The 21,238-nt window shown below is 40.8% G+C and overlaps 1 protein-coding gene across 4 annotated transcripts in view; it reads left to right on the top strand.

The window, feature by feature from the left end:
* The window catches only part of LNX1 (ligand of numb-protein X 1), a 121,225-nt gene that overhangs the window by 90,644 nt on the left and 9,343 nt on the right, over positions 1 to 21,238 (top strand). For 2 of the 4 annotated variants that reach the window (XM_030271079.4, XM_030271080.4), the window contains 5 exons: positions 3,736 to 3,891; positions 7,085 to 7,287; positions 8,861 to 9,232; positions 14,121 to 14,258; positions 19,814 to 19,991. In XM_030271079.4, coding sequence (XP_030126939.4) covers positions 3,736 to 3,891; positions 7,085 to 7,287; positions 8,861 to 9,232; positions 14,121 to 14,258; positions 19,814 to 19,991 — 1,047 coding nt within the window. The remainder of the gene's footprint in view (positions 1 to 3,735; positions 3,892 to 7,084; positions 7,288 to 8,860; positions 9,233 to 14,120; positions 14,259 to 19,813; positions 19,992 to 21,238) is intronic. The other 2 variants (XM_002193037.5, XM_030271081.4) reach the window with 1 other exon arrangement.

Raw genomic sequence — 21,238 nt, 5'->3', positions numbered from 1 at the left:
TCCAGGGCCCCACTGACAGTGTCAGGATTGTCATTCTCTCCTTGGCTCTGCTTGTGGTTTCATTCCTCTGCACCCAGCACGCCTGTAAACTTCCAAATGTATTCTGCTGCACTGGAAAAACCAGGTAGACATATAATTACTTAATAAGCAGTTACTCTTAAGATCACAGGAGCTGAGTACCTAAATTACTTTATTAATTACATTTGCAAAGAATGCATTTTGATTACATAGTTCTGGAACTAGATTTTTAAAAAATGCAAGCAAGTAACTTTACAAATATATTCAAATTTTTTGAAGCAATACAAATATAACTTGAACAAAGATTGCAATTCAGTCCTTTGCAACAAGTGCTTTGTGTAATGGCATCTCAAAGGCTTTCTCTGTTTCCTCTTCTTGGAGAAGGAAATGAATGTACTTCTTTCTGTAGCAGTTATCATCATCCTGCCAGCTGGGGGCTGGTTTTCTTCTCCAGTTCTGTATGTTTTCTTCTTTTATTTATTTTTTTAAACCTCAGCTGCTCTGAGCACTCTGCAGTTAGACTTCTGATTAGAGCTGTTGGTCAGTCTTTAGGGATAGTTGCTGTATGTTCTGCCCTGTGCTCACTAAAAGTCTTGCATTTTGAAGAAAAGGGAGCCCTGCATATCTGTCTCACCATTGCCATGTCACTCTCCTGGGAATGGAGGTGCTCCTGTGGGGCTAAAGGAGGTCGTTCCTCACTTCAGAGATCCCCAGTGGGAAAGGTGCTGCTGCCTTGCCCAGAGTTTCACAGGTTTGTGTCTGGGACCATCTGAGAACAGAACTCAGCCACAACTCCTTGCCCCGGGAGGTGAAGCAGCACTTCACCGACTCACTGGTGAGCATTTTCCTCACCAGGTTTAGTCAGTGCATGAGCAGAATAAAGCTGAGACTGTACCAGCCTCACAGAGTGATACAAGCCCCTTCTTGCTGATAACTTCTTCTTGATAAAGGAGAGGTAAGATCATCTGGCAAAGCTCCGTGTGTAATTCATCTGACTCCAGTTTTCAGAATATCCCCATTGTAATTAATATGTCTCTGTTTAATCTATTTTGCCTCTATTTTGGTCAAAGGAGCTCTGAGAATGGACTCCATAGCAAGTATCCGTGTATTACCCTTCAGGAGCCTTTCATTAAGAGTCTGTAGGTGCCTTTAATCTGAAGTTGCTATTTTTGTTGAGCCAGTGCTCAGTTGCAGTATGACTGTAAAGGTACAGAACAAAATAATGGTTTCTGATGAGGGAGAAAAAAAAAAACAATTCAAATTCTTGTTAACTTGAAGCTGTATCTAGTACTGGTTTTGTAAAACCTGATGTATAATATCAAATGTGTTTCTGTTATAATTACAGCAGAGAAGTAGTTACAGTCTAATGCTATCTTACACCTGGAGCTGGTAGCCATCCTGAACTGCAGAGATTACTTCATGATTTATGTTTATATCCTGTGGTTTGATTTGTTTAAACAATGTTATAGGTGCTCATTTTGGATTTAAATTATCCAGGCTTTCTTTGTTTCTCTGTTTTTGTGGCATTTTCAGTAGAGAGTTGTTAAATGTCCAAACCAAAGAAAATGTGAGAAGTGAATGAAAAGTACAAACAATAATGAGAAAACATTTTGGGGGAAGGAGCTGTTAAGAATTTCTCATCTTTAATACTTTGTTATTTGTAAAATCCCATGCAAAGAAATATTTGTCTGTAGGTAGCACCCAAGTTTGTGATATTTATCTGAGAGCAATTTCATTAACAGCATTGACAGCTACAAATAACTTTCCAGGTCTGAAGTAGAAATTTAGAAAGTTTAAAAGAAAGAATTTCATTCTGAGATGTGAGGGAAGGTGACAGGGACATGCTTAAGGCACTGATGCATTTAAGATGTAATATCTTCTGACTAGATCTACTAGTGTAAATGACCTTGACAATCTACTTAAATGATAAAATATCTCCAAGCAAAGAGTGTCCAGCTTTGCTGTGCTTATTTGTATCACTTGTATTATTTGTGCTCTTAATTTGGCTTTGCACCTTAAATTCAGTTCCAGGAAGGACTATAGATATATATACTCTTTACTCAAACTGATCTACAAATACAAGTTGTGAACCAGCTAATGTTCCAGGAGCAAAGAATTTGCAGGTACAATTGAAAAAACTTCCTTACAGTTTTAGAGTAAAAGAGCTGTGTTTTTGACTTTAAAAAATACTCACTGATCTCATTTTGCAGTCAAAACGTTGTAAAAGAAATTTAATTTAGGATTGCTTGCGGATGGCAAATGTTTTTCAAAGTCAAACTCAGTCTCAAAGTGGATGTGGTTCTACCATCTGGTGTTGCTTTGCAACAGTCAAGACCAAGGCAACCCCAGCAGGCACTGGCAGAACCACAGAACTGTTCAGTGTGAACCCTGTTATATTTTTGAGAGATATATATACACATACGTATATATGATTGATAGATAGATAATATAAATGCTTCAGTATTTGTAAAAGTATGTGAAGAAAAAGAAGGTAAGTGAAACACAGATGGTATCAACTACTTCATGGCATTAAGGCTCTCTGTGTACAGAAAAAAAATTGGTTTATCCAGCCCCAGGACAAGACAGTGCAGCCCAACCTCTATCTCAGGAAGGCTGCACCCCACAGAAATCCTACTAGTTTTCCTAGTTTTCTCAGATGTGATTCAGTTGCCATTCTGATTTCCCAAAACAGCTGTTACAGAACTGGTTCAAAGTACTCCGCTCTGGAACAATGAGCCAGGCAATTTCCCAAAGAAAAAGATTGTCTCTGCAGCATTTCCTCTACTGCAGACTGATGAATTTGCCTGCTGTATATGAGAGTCACAACTCTTTAGATACACAGTCAACTCCACAACAGTTTCATTTTAGTTCTTTTGGGACTCCTTTGGTGAGAGGAATGTCCAGCAGCAAGAAGAGAGATTAGAACTGGCATCACCTTCTACATGCCCGTCCATTGGAGAAGCAGCGCTTCTCCAAGAATTAATGGAAGGCATTAAATCAAAATGATGGCAAAACTTTGGGAGAATGGCATGATAAATGAAAATCTATTGGGAAGGAAAACTTGCAGAATAAAGTTCCCCACCAATATAAGGGCATGTGACACTTAATTTTCCAAGACTAGGTTACACAAGCATAATTTAAATTCTGGTGTCCAGATGCTGGGAAGGATGAATGTGTACTCCTGCAGATGGTCCTATTTGTGGGGGTGAGCTGGCACATTAGTCAAGCTGCCTGATCTAAATGAGGACTTGCAACCACAGATATAAGTTTTGTTTACAGTGACCTTTGATTAATCTGAACTCAAGAGTCACTGCAAACATTGCAGATTGGCACACTGAGTCCTGGGAATGAAGGCAGAAGCTACCCTCATGGCAGCACTGTTGGAAGGAGCATGATATGCACAGAAGTCAGCAGAAACCTGAGCAGTGAAAGAATGCTACTATTAAATATTATAAACTGTGGGGAAAAAGTAGTAAGCATACTTAAAATTTTGTAAATACTCTGTCATGGTGACTATACTAAAGAATTCTCAGTGTCCAACACTGTGCCAGATAAATGGAGTTCACTGTGCAAAGCTGGTCTCTTCTATGTTGTTTACCATAAAGTAATGTGTGAAAATATTTATAACATTGCACACTAACATTAAGAGAATACTGCTTGAAAAAAAAAGCCCACGCAATCTTTCTGAATGCAGGTGACATTTTATTATATTGACAGATTCAGAATGCTCCACACAACCCCCTGTGACAAAAACACAACACTCTGTGGGAAAACCTGGAAGAATCACCAAAAACAAGACAGAAAGTTTCCTTCTTTCTAGATTCAGCAGCTCTTCGATATTTAAGGACTGGAAATATAAAATGTTAAAGAAAGGTATGCAATACTCTTGGGTTTTCCTGTTCTGGAAAACCTGACCAAAGAGAATGGATAATTTTAAATAAGAGTGTAAGGGCTGGAAAATTGAATCTGTGAAAATTGTTACTCCAGCCTTACAAAGAACATATATATGTCTAAAAGGTACAAGCCCTCAACTCAGTTTAAGTTCCTTCAATTGGGCTCCTGAGGCCCCAGCCATTGTATGCAACCAGGTGCTGAAGCAGGGTCCATCTTTTCTGGGTATGGTCTAGACATTAAAAATTCAATTTGAAGACATTGCTTTCTAGACAGGGCATCATTATGAAATATGCATGGTAAGTTTTCATCAAACTGCACACAATGTATGCAGATTTTTTTGTGAAAAAGCAATTACGAATTTTCTTATTTTAAAAAGTGTATTTGCGTACTTTATATATTTAGATTGACACACTGTTAGTTTATCAAAATAGGCATTGGCCTTTTACTTAGGACAGTCTAGGTTGTTGAGAATCCAAATCTCTATGTAAATGTCTGGATGAAAAGAAGAGGCAAGTCTTCAAGTAAGAGAACAAAAATTAATGGATCATAGAGAAGTTATTTTGGTTGCTTAGCCCATCTGAGGAGAAAAAAAGTGTTTATTATGTATATTTGATAGAGAATGCAAATTAAATGAAGACATAAGGTGAGGCAGTACAGCCTGCTAACCATGAAAAGGTGGCATTAGAGACTTGCAGACTGGCAAAATAAAAACATCTTGGAAAGATTTGGGTTGCTGTAGATTGCACATTTCAGAAGGAAATTAGACATTAAAAATTCCTCTAAAAAAATCTACATAAAGTCATACTGAGAGTCAGCCAAGTACCACTGCAAGGCTTAACAAATCAGGTAAGCCATTGTTCAAAATGAAAATAAACCTATTTATGTTTATATGTATGTAAAGACGTGGGTAAGTCTTGTACAAGTGTGGAGACTTGTTCACTGCCACATTACCCTGATTTTGCTCTGGGATAATTACAGGTTGAAATAACATGAGAGTGTCAATAGCTCGTTCAGTCCACAATTTTCCATGGACAAGAAATGCAACTGGATAATTCCTTTAGAAGGGTTTTTAGAATGAGCTAGTAAAATGAACATCAGTGTCAAAAAGTGTAGTTTGTTTGAATGTGAAGTGAATCATCTTAATAGGTCTATTATAGCACTGTTTCGGTAGTCTTCAATATATACATGTATAGTAATTTATTTGCATGCAGAGAAGATCTAGGTATCCTGATTTTCATCTGTATTTTTACACATAACTACCCTTATACCACACTGAGAGTGTGAAATGTGCATGCTTATTCTGATGCAGGGATCAGGCCATTGGTGATTTTTGAGGAGTATTTGTATTGTCTTACTCTAAGCACCCCACCGAGATGCCAAAGTTAATTGCCTCTTTACTTACACAGCAGTGGAGAACATTTGGCACCTCTGGGTGTGATTTAGCATGGGAATCACTCTCTTTGGGTGCCTGTGGACTACAAAGAAGTCAGAACAAGTAGATCACCAAACTGTGCATTTGAGGCCTGGATTTAGATCAAGTGAATCCACCCTTCAGGCTAGAGAGAATTGAGCAAATTACAAGCTGAGCAAATAGCATTAGAAAATAGAGGAGCATGCGTGAAATGAAGTACCTTCCATTCCTGAAACATTAAAGTTGCCTGCAAAACTGAAGTAAACCTGTATTAGCACAGAAACTGCTATTACAAGAATAAATGGTTGAGTATTAAGTTGGTGAAGGCTGTGTAGTTATCTAGACAGACTTTTATTGCCTGTCAAATCTGTGTAAAACCACAAAGTCGAAGTCTGTGCTGGTAGGTGCTTTTTACAGACGTGGAGGAGGACAGCTTCCCACCCCGAAGAGCATATGATCAAAGAAGTGGTAAGGGATGCAACGTGGTGTTTCTTAATATTTTTTCCTGTTCTTTCTTTCCCCTTGCCCTCTCTCTCAAAAGGTTTTGGTGCCTTGCTGGTTTGTTGCCTGCTAATTCTGTAGTAGCAAGTTTTTATTCTTTCTCAGATTCTGGTCTATAAAGTTTCATTTTTCACTAACCACTGTTCCTTAACACTCACTGTACTTTAATTTCTAAAACAGGTTCTTGAAAAAATATTAGCAGTTAATTTTTTGACTTGCAGGTTTGTCATATAACCACTGGATTGGATTCCCATGCAAAAACTTTAAATGTTTTCTCTCAGCTTTGGGGAATTCAAAATAATTGAAGACTGCTGTGCCTGTGCTGGAAAACTCACTGCTGCTTTTACTTCAACTTTGCTCACTGCTGAATATGGATTAAAATTTTCAATTGACCTAGAAGGAAAGAAAGTGTTAGTGACATGCTGTGAAATCAGACATGCCAGTTGAAAAGTAGGGTTTGGAAGATGACACTGTAATCCAGTGCATTATAAATACAAAAAGGACTCCTGCCCACTATTAGTCCCTCCTCCCCACAGCCAGATTGCCAGGGTCAGCAGAGCTCTTTCCAGGTACTTTGAGCATACTCTGGTTTTAATAGAGACATCACAGTAAGAGCCACTCATTCCTATTTCCTAGAGTTCAAGCAGTGATAAATGAGAGCAGTCTGGTAGGCAAACTACTGTGTGCTTTAGTTTGTCCAAACCTTTGGTTTGTTGTCTTTCTGGTAGCTAAAGATAAATAAAAGACTTCCTTGGATGTCACAAGACAAGAGCCCTGTCCTCCACTGTGACACTAAAAATTGAGAAAATAGGGCAGCCTGGGATGCTACCAGTGAGATAGGGTTTACAACCCAGCACAGCAGGGATGGATGTTTGTTGAGGTGCCCACGACTATCTGTTCTGGGGCCAGCAAGAAACTGTGGCCTGGTTCTGAGGTGTCACTGGTGACCAAAAATGCATTTGATTCCCTTAAAGTATTGATGTGTATAACTGTAAGTGCATTTTATCTGTCCTGATTACATCAAAGGTTTAAGGCTGTATTTTGTGGGGGAAAAAGGAAGTTTGAATATATTATTTGTAGAAAGATTCCTTCAAGTCCATTCAGCAAGCTTATCTATCCTTTTCTTCCTAATTGATATAAATCACATCCATGCATAAAAGCTAGCTTGACTAACTGGCAGGTACTTGAGGTTATGCAGTGCATGTTTCAACAAAGCAAAGCTGTGTTGTCAAATAAATACCTTACAATCTGCATTTCCAGGTTTTCCCAGGCTGTATCACCTGATTCCAGATGGGGAAATTACCTGCATTAAGATCAGCCGTACCGATCCCCATGAAAATCTGGCCATTAGGATTGTGGGAGGCAGTGAGACCCCTTTGGTACACATTATTATACAGCATATTTATCGAGATGGGGTAATTGCCAGAGATGGAAGATTGCTGCCTGGAGACATGATACTAAAGGTACAGTACTGTGGAGGTACGAGATAAAAATATCCCGGCAAAGAATAAGATTGTTGAAGTCGATCACAATGAGATTTGCAATGTTTCATGCAGAAAGCCATTCTAAAGTTCAGAGTACCACCTGTAAGGCACTATGATTTCCTAGCTTTTGCTGACCCCAGTGGTAGCTGAGGACACTTTAAGCATGCCAAGATTGTGCCATGCCTTCTGCTTTATGCCAGACAGACTTGCCCAAAGGGATTTCCCAGGATCACGATATGGACATACTTCACTCTAGCAGTGAATAAAAACGCTTCTGGATGGTGGTTCCCAGCAGCAGCTGGATAAGCATCCACCACCCAGCTAAGTGTTTCAGGGAGTCTTTTTGTCCTGGTGCCAGCACAGAGCAGCAGAGTTAATGGCACCACTAAGACAAGGCTGTTCCTGCAGGGCACATCCAAACTGCGCAATGAAGCTGTGACTGTAGCACGGATGGGCCCAGCCTAGCCTAGACTCTTCCCAGTCGTGGCTAACTGCCCAGGATTTACCAAGGATTCCTGTGAATTTCAGCCCCATCCTGGTGCAGCTCATGCTGTTTATAGTACCCAAGGTAGCAACCTAAAGCTAGTTGAGCTGTGTCGCTCTGGGTGCAGTCCTCCCCAGCAGACTGCAGCAGAACAGCCTCATCGTTCCTCAATTGCAAATCTGAAAAAGCCAAGTACTTTTGTCCATGCTGGGGAGTATTTATCTTACATTTTGGGGATGTTTCTTAATATTTAAATGGTTCAACCTGTGCAATGTAAAGCTACATGGAAATATCTTGTCTGATTCAGGTTTTTCTAGCCAGTGATGAAACACAATCTTGCAACTGGTTTTCATTTAGCAATATAAAATGCAATGCCTAGTTACTCTTACACATATGAACATGATGGGATTGACTGGAAACTCTTTTTTCCTCTTTATTTTCCTCAGCCAAAATTTATAAATGGTAGTTATACAGTTTTACTCTCATCCAAATTAAATCTTACATGGAAAACACTGAGCAAAAACGGAAAGTCTGATTCTCTAGTGTGGTAAATCAGCATAATTGTTAGTAAATATTCAAGGCATTTAAACTTCTATTTGCGGCTCTTTCCGTCTTTGTAATTAGAGATTCATTAGTGAAGAAAAAAAATTTTTACTGTACTTAGAACAGCTGGGAGATAAAGAAGAAAAGAAACAGCAGGAAAACAGTGGGAGTGAAAGAAAAGGCTGGCAAGGTAATTTGAAATCAGAAGCCTGCGGAATAAAACTAAGATATATGAAAGGATATTGAAGCTTGGGAAAGAGCAATAAGAAAGATGAAAACTAACATGTATGTCTGGAGACTATCAGGGAGAGAGGGGAAGAAAAAGGACAGAAACCTTCTGTGCAGCGCATCCTTTTCTTGTGGGGAAGATTGTTCTGCACTGCAAACTTGGCCTCCTGTGTGACACAGTTTGAAACAGCACATGTCACTTCATATGAAGACATCTGTGTATATAGATCTGCCCTCCTCAGTGCCAACTCAGAATATACTGTCATTCTGCTGCTGATTTACACTTCTCTATTCTAGGTAAATGGCATGGACATCAAAAATGTGCCTCACAACTATGCCCTGTCAATCCTGAAGCAACCCTGCCACGTGCTGCGGCTGACAGTGCTCCGAGAGCAGAGGTACCGATGCCGGAACAGCGGACTTTCCCTTGATGCTCACTGCAATAGGGATGACAGCTTCCATGTTGTGCTGAACAAGAGCAGTCCAGATGAGCAGCTGGGAATAAAGCTGGTCCGCAAGGCTGATGAGCCAGGGGTGTTTATTTTCAACCTGCTGGAGGGTGGCATGGCTGCCCGTGATGGACAGCTGCAGGAGAATGACCGGGTGCTGGCCATCAATGGGCACGACCATCGCTACGGCAGTCCAGAGAGCGCAGCCCAGCTGATACAGGTTTGTCATCCCCACTTTAACCACGGGGTTTGAACTGTGCAAAAAACCAAGCAGTGTCTTTTCACCATCCATTGTAAACACGGAGTCTGTGTATTTGGAAGAGGGAAGGAGTCAAGGTTAAATGGGAATTTACTCCTCTGAAAGCTCCCTGGTTTTATTGTGTGGATGAGTGTGAACATGGGCATGGACTCTCACAGAGGTGCCTGCTACCATCAGGTTTTGGAAAATATAGATCAGTGCAAACATCTGTATACTCTGATCATCACCAGAGTGATGCCAGCTGCCAGAAGGCATGCCAGCCTGTACCCTGGCAGCACTGGTTCCAGCAGAATCCTGACTCCTCTGGCTCAGGAATCACAGTGCTCTCTGGTTCAGTCCTGGAGCAAACCAGAATAGCCTAAGGCAGTGGACTACCACTATAAGGTAGTCCACACCCTGTAGATATTTCTTACCTAAATCTGTATATGGAAATCCAGATGTTTTGGAAAAATGGATGTGTAGTTACTAATATCTGTTTAGACTCATGTGGAGTACTAAATGAGTGCTAATACAGACGTGTCAGATGAAAAAAAAAAAACCAACATGCCTTTCTCAACTGCAAAATTGGTCAGCTTCTGCCTAATTTTCCCTCCAGAACCAATTTGGGTTTTTTGTTTACAGACTATGTTTTTAGAAAATTTCAACATAAAAAGTAAAGCCAAGAATCTTGCTGTTATCTCATTTTTATAACTGTTATTATACTTGTGCAATTTTTAATTTCATTTGGAGGCTTGTAGGCTGTTCACATATTGAAGAATTTCATGGGCTTCAATAACAAGATGTCAAATCAGGCCTGCTTCTTCTTCTTTCTGACAGATATAATCAGAGTAATATCAGTCAGACTGAAACAAACAGTCAGATCCATGCATTTTGTGGAAAGGATTCCCATGTTAGCATAGATTCACAGTTGGTTGGTTGTAGCCAACTTTTTTTGTGAAGTTTATAGCATAGGTGAAGAAAATGTCATCCCCTTACATAATGCCAGTTGTTGAAATTCTGGTCCAGCATCTTTCTGGATTACCTTATGTAACTCACTAACTGAGAACAGAAGGGGGAAGGTTTAAATTCTCTGAGGGCAACAAGTCTGGAATGAAAATTTTTCTAAAAAGCTATTATTCTTGGAACAATTCTTTATGGCTACAAAATAAGGCATCACTGCTTCATAAGCAAAAAACACATGAGATGAAATGGAAAAAATTACTAGCAAGAGTATTCACATACAAGTGTTTAAAAATGCAACTAAAGCCCTTATTGGTCTCCAAAGAGTGGATGTTAATTATAATAATGTTTGAAATGCACACTATTCCCTTGGAATTTAAACAAGTCCATCAAAGGGGAAACTCAAGTTTCCAAACAGCCAGGATTATACTGCATTGATGTGAGCTCTATGAATCACATTTGTCTAATGCAAAATTCCTGGAACCTGTGTCTTTTTTGTTATGTTTTTCATCAATTACCATTTGCCTTTCCTGTTTCCATGTTATGCCAGAGAAAAACCTTTATACTGAAGCCACAGGTGTTTTGCATTTGCTTCTTACACGAAGGGCTATTTCACTGTGTCTTCTGATTTCTCAACAGCATCCTTCCTGCCTGTGGAGAGCTCAGCATGCCCCTTGCAGTGCATTGAGGTCTTCTAATTTATGGTGGTGAAAGCTGCAAATACACCATCAGTTTTTTTAAAAACAGAACATTCACTAAAAGGTTCAGTGGGTTGTTAAACCAAGCACAGCAGGAAGACTGTCAGATTTCTGTGTAATCTGATTATTTTTGACTTTTAAATAATGAATAATTGAGACAATTGAGGCCTACAGAAACTGTACACTAGCATATGTGAAGCAGTTGCTAATCAGTAGATTAGGTGTCTGGCTGTTTATAAGCTCTAAGCTCTGTCACAAGAACTGAAATGAAGAAAACATGTAAGTGCTAATTAGGAACGTGCACACATCATAACACTTGGGAATTTGCTGCCTCCTGTTTGTCACATCATCTTAAGCCATGGCCTTGTGTCAGAAGTGGCACTTTGAATCGAAATAACGAGACATTCCACATCTGTTTTCCATGAGAGTGACAAGAAAAGGAGCAAGGTAACAGATATGAGGTGCCCGTGTGAGCACATCAAGCCAAGCTACATGGGCTGAGTCAGATTTTACTGACCCCAGATGTTCACCCTTCTCCTCACCTCCTTCCCCCACCATAGTTCGGAGCAGCTGCTAGGAGCAGATGAGCAGCTCTTCTACCCAACAGCTGCCTCTGACAAGCAGGTTGTGATGTGGAGCATATCTGTGTTCCATCATCCCAGTGAGACATGGGGCAGCTTCTGCCAGGAGCAGCCCTGCTGCCTCTTTCTAAGATGGGATTAACTACTAGATGTTCAGAAGCTGCCATTGTGTCTCTGCCTTACTGCTTGATTTGCCTTGGCTGTAACAGATTTTAATTCTTAAAAAAGAGTGTTTCAGCTCTTACTTGCACTCAGTATCAAAGCTCACCTCCTTTCTTTGATTTTCACTTCAGCATAAAATACAGAGAAAGAATTGTGGGAAAAGCCACTGGTAAGAGGGAGGGAGAGATTAGAAAGAATCAGCAATAAATAATCTGATCGGTTGAAACATTAATGGGTTTTCCTATGTATGTAAATACAAAAGCTGTTCTTGTTGTTTGGATAACTTTCTAAACCACTCTGACTTCTGAGAAACTACTCAGCTTGACTGGCCCATAGACAAATGTGCCATTGCAACAGAGACTCTTGTTGAACTTTTGCTAGTTGTTCTATGAGAATTAATCATGTTTTACAACCTTTCTCTAAATAACCAGCTTTGAGGCTTACCATGTGGCAACAGATAAATTTCAAAAAGAAGTTGTGTTAAGCTGAAACTTCACTTTAGAGAAAACTGTATTTTCATAGGGCCACATGCCTTTGGGAGGTTTAATCTCATGTTGTTCAGTTCCACCTCAGTCATATTACAAACTAGGAACCAGGATGGTTTCCTTTCTCCCAACATACAGAATTCTGCTTTTGGGTACCAGTTGAGTCCAGAGTCCATTAATTAATATTCCATAAAACCAGATCTGTTAAAAATGCCTAGGAAGTTATTTTGAAATATGTGTGTATGCACCAAATTATATATTATGAAGCTGTGAAGATTTGAGTTTCTAGTTTATAAAAAAAAATAGCATACCCCAAGATATTGGGAAAGTACGTGCACTTTTTTTACTTTGCTGAAAATAGCATGGCTTGAATATGTATATTTCAAGTTTGAAGTTGGAGGTCTAGGAGAGGTAAGTTGCTTTTTCTTAACTAAAATGACATTTTTCCAAAGCTTTTTTTAAACTCTCATCTACAGCTATTAAATTCAGCTCCAGAAAGGACAGACCAAGCTATAAAAACAAAATTCCCAGAAGCTTCCTCCAGCTTCTGTTAATTGTCTGTGGAAGTTTTGATTTCAATGGCGCAACTGGATCTGGGTTTGGTTTTCCGCTGCTTTTTCAGTGCCAGCTTTCCTTGGAGCTTCTCCCCAGTGAGCAATGCCAGGAAGTGAGCCAGGACGTCAGCAGCCCCCGGGGCTGTGGTACCAACAAGCATTCCAACAGCAGCCCCAGGCCATCAGGCTCCAGATGTGTTGTTGGGGGCTTCGCACTGGATACTGAGCTGTTCCTCCCATATAACCTGAGAGCAAGCAGGCAGGAGTGCCTCTGCAGGCTGGTCTTCAAGAGCCCCTCCTTCCTAGCACCACAGCCAGGTCTTTAGCCTAGAGAGAAGGAGATAAGAGGATTAATTTTTACGTCTTCTGAGTATGTTTCTGTAGCACTGAGGTTATTGCTACACTGTACTTAATTTCAGTTCATGGCAGGAATCTATGATTTATCCAGGTAAACTCCACTCCCTCTCAGTTTTATCTTTGCATCACTGTTGTCTTGAACAGATTCATATGAGCCTCACTGAGGGGCAAATGAAGCCATTTGTTTCTAGGGAAACAGTACTTATTCAATAAGACAGAAAAAAACCCCACCTGTATACAGAATTAACACTAATATCAGTCAAACACATACAGAGCCCCTTAAAAATAACAAACATAACCTCAGTAGAAGCATTGCAGCATCTCTCAGGCACACAAGTATTCTGACTGCATTATGAAAAAAGGCCAAGAAGTTCTTTGAGCTTGGGTTATTTGCTTTGAAGCTGCTCTTCCTTGAGTGAGAGTTTGTGAGCTGCTTTCCCATCCTGAACTTCATTACCCTGTGTGCTTTCTTGTGCCTACCCTCTTTCTCTGCGCTCTGCTGCAGTTAGGATTTTATTTCACTAAAGAAAATAACTTTTCTCCCTTTCTTTAAGCTTCCTTACATTTGTCATGCTCGTTGCATGCAGGTGGACTTAATTACATTGTTTATTCCCAACTTCCACTGGGCAAGTCCTAAGCCCATCCCTGGTTTCAGGGTTAATTGTATCTTTTTCAGCTTTCCCATCCATTGGGCAGCAGCAGCTCTGGCAGTCTGCCTGTCTCTCTACCGTGGCAGGCAAATTGCTGCTTTGCAGTGGTATACATAGGTGTAGATGAGAGCTGATCAGAACTCACTTTGGTGGATCGCTGCTTCCAGCTATATTTGGGGCAGGTAGAAAGGATTTTGTAGAGTTAACACCAAATTTTCAAGAGAAATATTAAGTAGCTGGCAGTAAACTTTTATGGACTTCATTGACCTGAACTGATGCTACTGCTTTATGTCATAGCAACCTCATTAATGAGAAATCCAACCCTGTTTAAGTGGTTCCTGCATTTCACAGACACTCTGGGGCTGAGGTGCAGGGGTTTGTTGCACTGGGGCCATGGGATTCACACTGTGCCTCCTCCCACAGGCCAGCGAGAAGCAGGTTCACTTCGTGGTGTCGCGGCAGACCAGGCAGCAGCCCCCCGACCTCTTGCAGGAGACGGGCTGGAGTTCCAGTGCTGGCAGCTCCCAGCCTTGTCCCACCGAGAGAAACAACCCCAGCAAGGTGAGGGCACTTGTGTGGTTTCTTTGCCATCTGTGGGACAGGGGAATGGGAGGGCAGCTAGTGTTTCATGTCTAAGGGTGTTATCTCTGGCTTCTGTCACCAGAAAAAACACATCTTACTTGGCAATGGAAGCACAAGAGCTGTGCTGCTCATTATTTATCTGCTGGTTCTGCCCTGACTCTGCCTGGTGTGGGGAGGGAAAGAGAAGGCAATGGACAGGGCTGGGGGGGTGCTGATGTGCACACAGGAGTCTGGCCATGGCCACAGATCTCACCAGCAGGGTGAATCTGCAGAGGACAATGCGCTCCAACAAAAAGAAATTTTTTTCGGAAGTTTTTCCACCTGTAGCATAGTCTTCCGACAAAAAGCTTTCACATGCTGGCCTGAAAGATTCCCATAACCTACTTGAAAATTATGGTCATCATTAGGCTGTTGCTCATTTATTAAAATGCCCTGGCTGCTGAGAGCACAAGGACTTTCTGTGGAGCTTTAGACCCAAAGCATGTTTGGTCTGCTTTTGGCAGCACCTGGAACTTGCATGGTGTGGGGTCTGCAAGGGCTGCTGGTGTGCAGCACCCAACCCAGGGACACAGCACAGAGCAGCCTTCTCGGCCAGATAAGGCTGTGGTTACCAAACTGTGCCCCAGCTGTCCCTGTGTACCTGGTCAGAGTATGTGTTTAGTGCATCTAGACTCACAATATTCTCTTTCCATAAGGCAGAGAGATGCTGATGCTCAAACATAGAAGGTTTTAAATAGGAGCTAATGCTGCTAGTTTTGAAAATATGTTTTCTGAGCTTGCTCAGTGTTATTCTTTCCATTTTAGATAGAGCAAGGCATGTCCTTGCAGGAACTGAATTTGTTTATTTCACTAAATTTGAAGCCACATGTCTGACTAATTTACATTAATCACTCTGAATGTCACCACTTATGCAAACCCATGCAAGCTTGACCCTGGCCACTGGTGCCAGGGGTGTATCAGGGAGGTGTGCAGGCAGGGCTTAAGTTCATCGTGCTTGATGATTGCCAGTTGTGTCCTTAAAGGGACCTCTAGACCAAATATCTGGTGCACAGCTGTCAGCCAGGAGACAAGTCTAGCTCTGGATTTTACAAATGTTAAAATATACCCATTTTTGCAGGTCTTTTAAAACTACATTATTCAGTGTTTTTATGTGTTAAAAATGCTAGTATATATTTACGTATTTTTAGTTTTCCACAAAGTCACAATCACAGCTCCTATTAGGTGAGATCAGATTAGCAGGAGTTAAAACAGAAAGCAGTCAGTGTTCAGTAGCTACTACCAAGTAGCAAGTAGTCCCCACCTAATCATGCATCTGCAAGGCATGACTTTCTGATGAAGCAATGATTTCCTTAGGAAGATATTTGTAGGACAGCAATTAGCTTGTGTTGCTACTGTACGCTTCCTAGGGAAGATCCAAGCACCTGCTAACTCTACCGTGTTGGTCTGAGTAATTAATTGATACCACATGGGATTATTTGGGAACACAGCTTGTCTCTCTCTGCACTGAGATCCTCATTTTCTCTTCCAGTACCAAGAGATGTTGGAAGGGACTTCTTGGTAAGTCTCACACTATTTTGGGTAGCTGTGGGATTGAAGGCATAATGTTGGTTTCATAACAGTCCTTTAATGAGCGAGTGCTATAAAGACTAATGAATCATCTCTTGTTGCATATGGCACAATTTTTAGGGGGATTTCCAGTTTTCCACAAGAGAGGAGTACTGCATAAGCACATGAGTGGGTGTACTGCTGTGGGCCTCTGTCCAATGCCACCATTTGGGCACTTTCCAGGGAAGATCACAGCCAAAAGAAGAAAATTCTGAGCTGTTCCTACCTCCCTTTAGCTTTGTGTGTATGTAGTCTATCAGAGAAAATGCTCTGGCAGTAGATCAGCAGATCAGTACAGCCAGTAGACACAATGAGCTTCAGGCCCTGTAGACTTTTGGTCTGGTACAAACATTACTGGAGAGTTAGTCGCCCTTTTATAGGGCATCATTGTGTCATTTTAAATATTTCATGATATTTTGATGAAGGTTTAACTGAACATAATTTGCAATTCAAGATTTTTAAACTGGCTTTGAAAGATTAAAAATATTATTTATTTTAAGTAGGCATTACTGCAGGAGTAATGCTTGCAAGCCTAGGGACTGTACAGTGTCCTAATGCAGCACATGCTCCTCCCCAAACACCAAGGTAATGCTTGTTGGTTGGACCTCACTATCAGGGGAGCCTCCTGTGTGTGTGGTCTGATCAGACTGCTACCTATTGCTGTCTCTGGGATTGCTTTATTATATGTGATTAATAGAGCATTGCTTTGATTTCTGGCTAATTTAAAGGCTTTTTTTTGTCCCTTAAGCTTACTGAAGAAAGTGGTATAGATGGTCAGAAATGCTCTCTTTGAGTGAAACTGCTCCCACTGTAGAGCATGTATGTATACACGGGCTGAAATCTGCCCTCAACCCATGGCTGTATTCAGCATCAAGAATAAACTCTAGCTTCCAGCAGCCATTTGGCTCGTGCAGTGGCTCAGGAGCCACTTTGGGCCAAGCTCTTGGCCTCAGAACAGCCAACCTCCATCTGTACAGCATGGGGAGGTGCCTCTCGTTCAGGCCAGTGCCAACCAGCCATGTTGCCCACAAGGCTCTGGATAAGAAGAGGATCATCTCTTGTGACCATGTCCTTCTCTGGTGGCAGCAGTGCCAGGTGTATGGTGTGCCATGAGATTGGTCCTGCCCAGGCTCTCATGGATCTGTTTTCATCAGTACAGAGATTGGGGAAGCACAGCCCAAACTGTTCTGGCTGCTGCCTGGATTCAGAGAAGAGATATCACAAACACTTTCTTGTGCAGCTGAGGTTGTGAAGCCAGGCTGTAATGCATAAACAGGCCTGATTCAATTCTTTTGAACGCACTGGGAGCTTTGCCATTAATTAAATAGCACTTGTTTTTAATTGGAACTGTTTTCTTATTTCTTTCAAATTAATTGTCTAGTACTTAGAGCAAAGAAAATGTTGCTGGAGCAGGCAATGTTTCCTGACCATATGAGCAGGTTAACCCTCAGGTGAAGTACATTTTCCAAACAGACACAGCAATGTTTTTTGCCTGCAAGACACGTGTCATGGCTTTGATGTTGTGATAATTGGCTGTAAATATTTATTTTCCAGTAAATATACAGAAAAGGAGGAAAAAATAAAAAGAGGAGGAGATGAACTGTTATGTTTTTCTTCTCCTGACCTCCAAGGTCACTTCAAAATGACAGAAAAGGAGAATTGTTTAGAAGAGAATGCACTGAAAGGCAGTCACTGATAAACACTGCCTTTTAACTGGTTTACTTGCTATCGATTATACCTCCAAGCAAGTTCTATGTGTGTTTACTAAAGAAGGCTTTACTTTCCTTTCATCACTGCCTTTGTCTCAGTCAAATCACCCCAAATCCTTTCTGTCTGCAGCCATATAAAAAATGACATGTGAAAGGGTAGCTTCAAAAGAAAATTGGTCCTTTGTGGTTCAGTATACAAGTACTGGTACTTCTATAATTCTTCATTGAAATGTAGCAGGACAATTTGTTCCCAAGCAGTACTTTGAAATCTTTTCTCTCTGTGCTGATTCCTCAAAAAATACTGATAAACCAGCTAATGCTCTTATGCTTTTGTTGTCTGAGACGGGATGTATGCTGCATAAGTAACAGGACTGCTCTCTCACTCAGAGTGACAAATAGAATCCCAATTTCATGTTTTGCTACAAATTTCAGATCGCAATTTTGGGAAAATTAGTAGCGCTGCTATCCCACATGTTTCAAAAAGTGTCCTTTTCCTGATGCAAAACCATTCCTTTTCAAGAGCAAAAAGATATTTTTGGAAAACATGGTTGAAACATTAAGTTTAAAGATAGAACTATGTTTAAAATATTTACACCTTAAAGACAAAGGTGAAAGGTTAAATTTATCTGGAACAGAACATTTTCTGAAGGTTTTAAAATCTTCAGAAATTCATAGGTTTGTTTGCAAGCCTAAGCCAAATTACTCTGACATAGAGCCTATGTTCTGTATGGACCACATCTAACATGTCCAAACAACTGTGTTGTTTGGTTTTCTCTCAGAGAATTCTTCTTTCCACTGAGCTCTTTGCCTTTTTGTTTCTGGAGCTCTGTAGCAGCTACTGTTCATCTGCTCAAGCATGGAGAAGTCCTTTGCTAAGCTTCTAGAGGGTCCTGTGTTTTGTTGTTAATGTTGCATCACAGAAATCTTGATTTAGTTCCACCAGACATTCCTTTAAAAAAAAGCACAAATCAAAGACATAGTCTGCCCTACTCCCATAAAAAAATTCTTGTCACAGTCTCCCTTTGTCCCATCACTGTCACTTAGGGAGACATTGTGGATTCATCTGTTCCACTTTCCATGCTGCTAGCCCAGGAACCAATGTGAAATGTCTCTGCAAGATGTCAGATTTCTAAGAAGATATTAATGTGGCTTTAAATGAGTTTTATAGATTATTTTTGCATATTAAGAATGCAAGGTCATATTTATGAAAGAGAAGAGTGTTTTAAATACATGTTTGAAATGGATTTAGAAGCGTGTTATTATATATGGGCCTGGAGTGGATAATGCTGTTCCTGCAAGAGGGGCTGGGATTGTCAGGAGTTGGTGTCAGGAGCACTGCTTATGAAATATTTAAGGAAAGTAATTAACAGTTAAATCCAGATTTATTTGCCTTTCAAACTCTTCTCTAAGATCTGAGTGCATGGTAAACATGACATTCAGTTCGCAGGTTTTGTTGGAGCTTGCATTGAAGTGGTTCTCTATCCCAAGGGCACCTGTGGATTTGTTGCACCCTTCTCTTATGCACCAGCATGACCAGCTGTGTGTATTTAACTTTTCCTGTTCAAGGGCAGAAATATAAGGATGATTGTCCCAAATTGACCTTTCAAGCAGAAGCACTAAGAGCATTCTGGAAACTGCTGGCTTTTCACTGTAAATATCCTTCTCTTTTCCTGAGCAGAAACACTTATTATTCAAGCGTATTTCCACCCATAACTTACACAGAAACACAAATATCTGGAAGATCAAATAAAATATGTCTCTTCTAATATGCCCCCAGTGGTTTCATTCCTCAAACCCAAGAGGACTACTTCTTACTAACTATACAGCAAGCAGCAAGATAAGAAGCATAACCTGATAGTTAAAGATATGATGACCACTAGTGATATTATTATCAATAACTTTTTTTTTTTTTTTTTTGAAAATCAAATTCCTCATTTACATTTCAAGGACTTGATTCTGTTAGCCTTAGCACTGAAACAACTCTGGTTTTCATGGGAGCAGTGTCTGACTTTAACTATTAAAGCACAGTTATCTTGGTAGTAGCTCTGACTGCAGATGCTTAAGCCCCTGAGGGAGTCCTGCCGGCCATCAGGCCAGATGGTTGGGAAGTGTCTTGGTGTTACTTCCATGAACATTTGTTTTGGTAGAAAATGCCAAAGCTGTCAGGGAGGTCGCCATGCCCACAAAATGTGTTTCTTGTTGCTATTTTCTCCATCACAGAGCACCCTTCACACTGTCACCTGTCATGAGAAGGTGGTGGCAGTACGGAAAGATCACACAGAATCACTGGGAATGACTGTGGCAGGTGGAGCATCTAACCGGGAATGGGATTTGCCTATCTATGTGATAAGTGTGGAACCTGGAGGAGTGATCAGCAGAGACAGCAGGATAAAAACAGGTAAAAAGGGGGGATTTTGAAAGCATTCTTTAAATCAAGAGCTTCTTTTGAAAATTGTGGGATAGTGAAAGAGCTTTACACTGACATCTTCAGCAAATCTATAGATTTTGGGATGTGTCAGATTAGAGAGACTCAAGTCAGCTACCAGAAAAGGCATAATTATGCAGGTATAATATGCATATATCTGTGAAGTATAATATAGGAACATTCTGGTAGAAAAAAAAGATAAATAGCTTTTCACAGGAAAATCAGTTCACACCACCATCTCCTGATTCCTGATATATTCATTGTGCAGCCTTGATGTGTTTTTAAAGTAATTTTTTTTTCACATTTGTCATTACATTAATGAATTTGAATGAAATATACAGGATCAAAATTCCCATTATATATGAAGCCATATTAGTGCCTTGTGGCTCAACCTCGTGTCTGGAAATATTGGCTTCCTAACCCCATTTAGCTACTGATGTGACAGAATAAAGTTAATAGTTTCTCCCCTTCTGCATTAATAAGCTTTTAGAGCAAGATGAGTACCATATTTTATCAATTGGTTTTGTGGGAATAGCTGGGCAGCAAAGGAAAGATGAAACTCTCAGGTTTCAGGATGTTACATCCTCAAGAGCCAAATCCCTCAGCAGCCTGCATACAGCAATGACACAGCTCTCCTATCCTTCATCCCCTATATTCTCCTTCAGTCCAGTCACTGCCTGGAAGCTGGAGGGAAATCCTGAAGGCAGGGAAGTGAAGGCACCCAAAAATGGGGCAGAATAGCTGCAACCCAGTCAGACCCCAGGAGCCTGGGTCTCATTGCCCAGCATTGGCACACGTGGGAACTTCTTCTTTGTGTCTGCTCAGTGAAACCCATGTGAGAACACAAGAGGAGCAAAACAGCAAGTTTCCCCTTTCCTTCTGCTGGGAGATGACTGCCTCTCAGTGGGACACACTTTCCAAAAAAAATTCATCATGAAGTAGCATTGAAAACTCAGCCTAGTTAATTTGATAAAATTAGAAAAAAATGAATATGTGATGTTGTAATAGCACCGTAGGCCTCTTATTTAGAGCAGCTCTTAGGATGTTTTCTTGTCCTTCTTATTGGGGACAGACAACAAGAAGAGGTTAATGTTCATTTGCAGTGCCTGGACTGGCAGTGATACATCCCTGCCTAGAGAAGCATCAAGGCTAAGCACTGAGGGCACCCAGGAAAGCCCTGGCATGGGAGCCTGCTATGAAGGGTTGCAGAGCACTTGGCA

This window comes from Taeniopygia guttata, chromosome 4 (genome assembly GCF_048771995.1).
Source record: "Taeniopygia guttata chromosome 4, bTaeGut7.mat, whole genome shotgun sequence".
NCBI classification, from domain to species: domain Eukaryota; kingdom Metazoa; phylum Chordata; class Aves; order Passeriformes; family Estrildidae; genus Taeniopygia; species Taeniopygia guttata.
The sequence above is the reverse complement of the archived record's forward strand: the minus strand, read 5'-3'. Positions and strand labels throughout refer to the sequence as shown.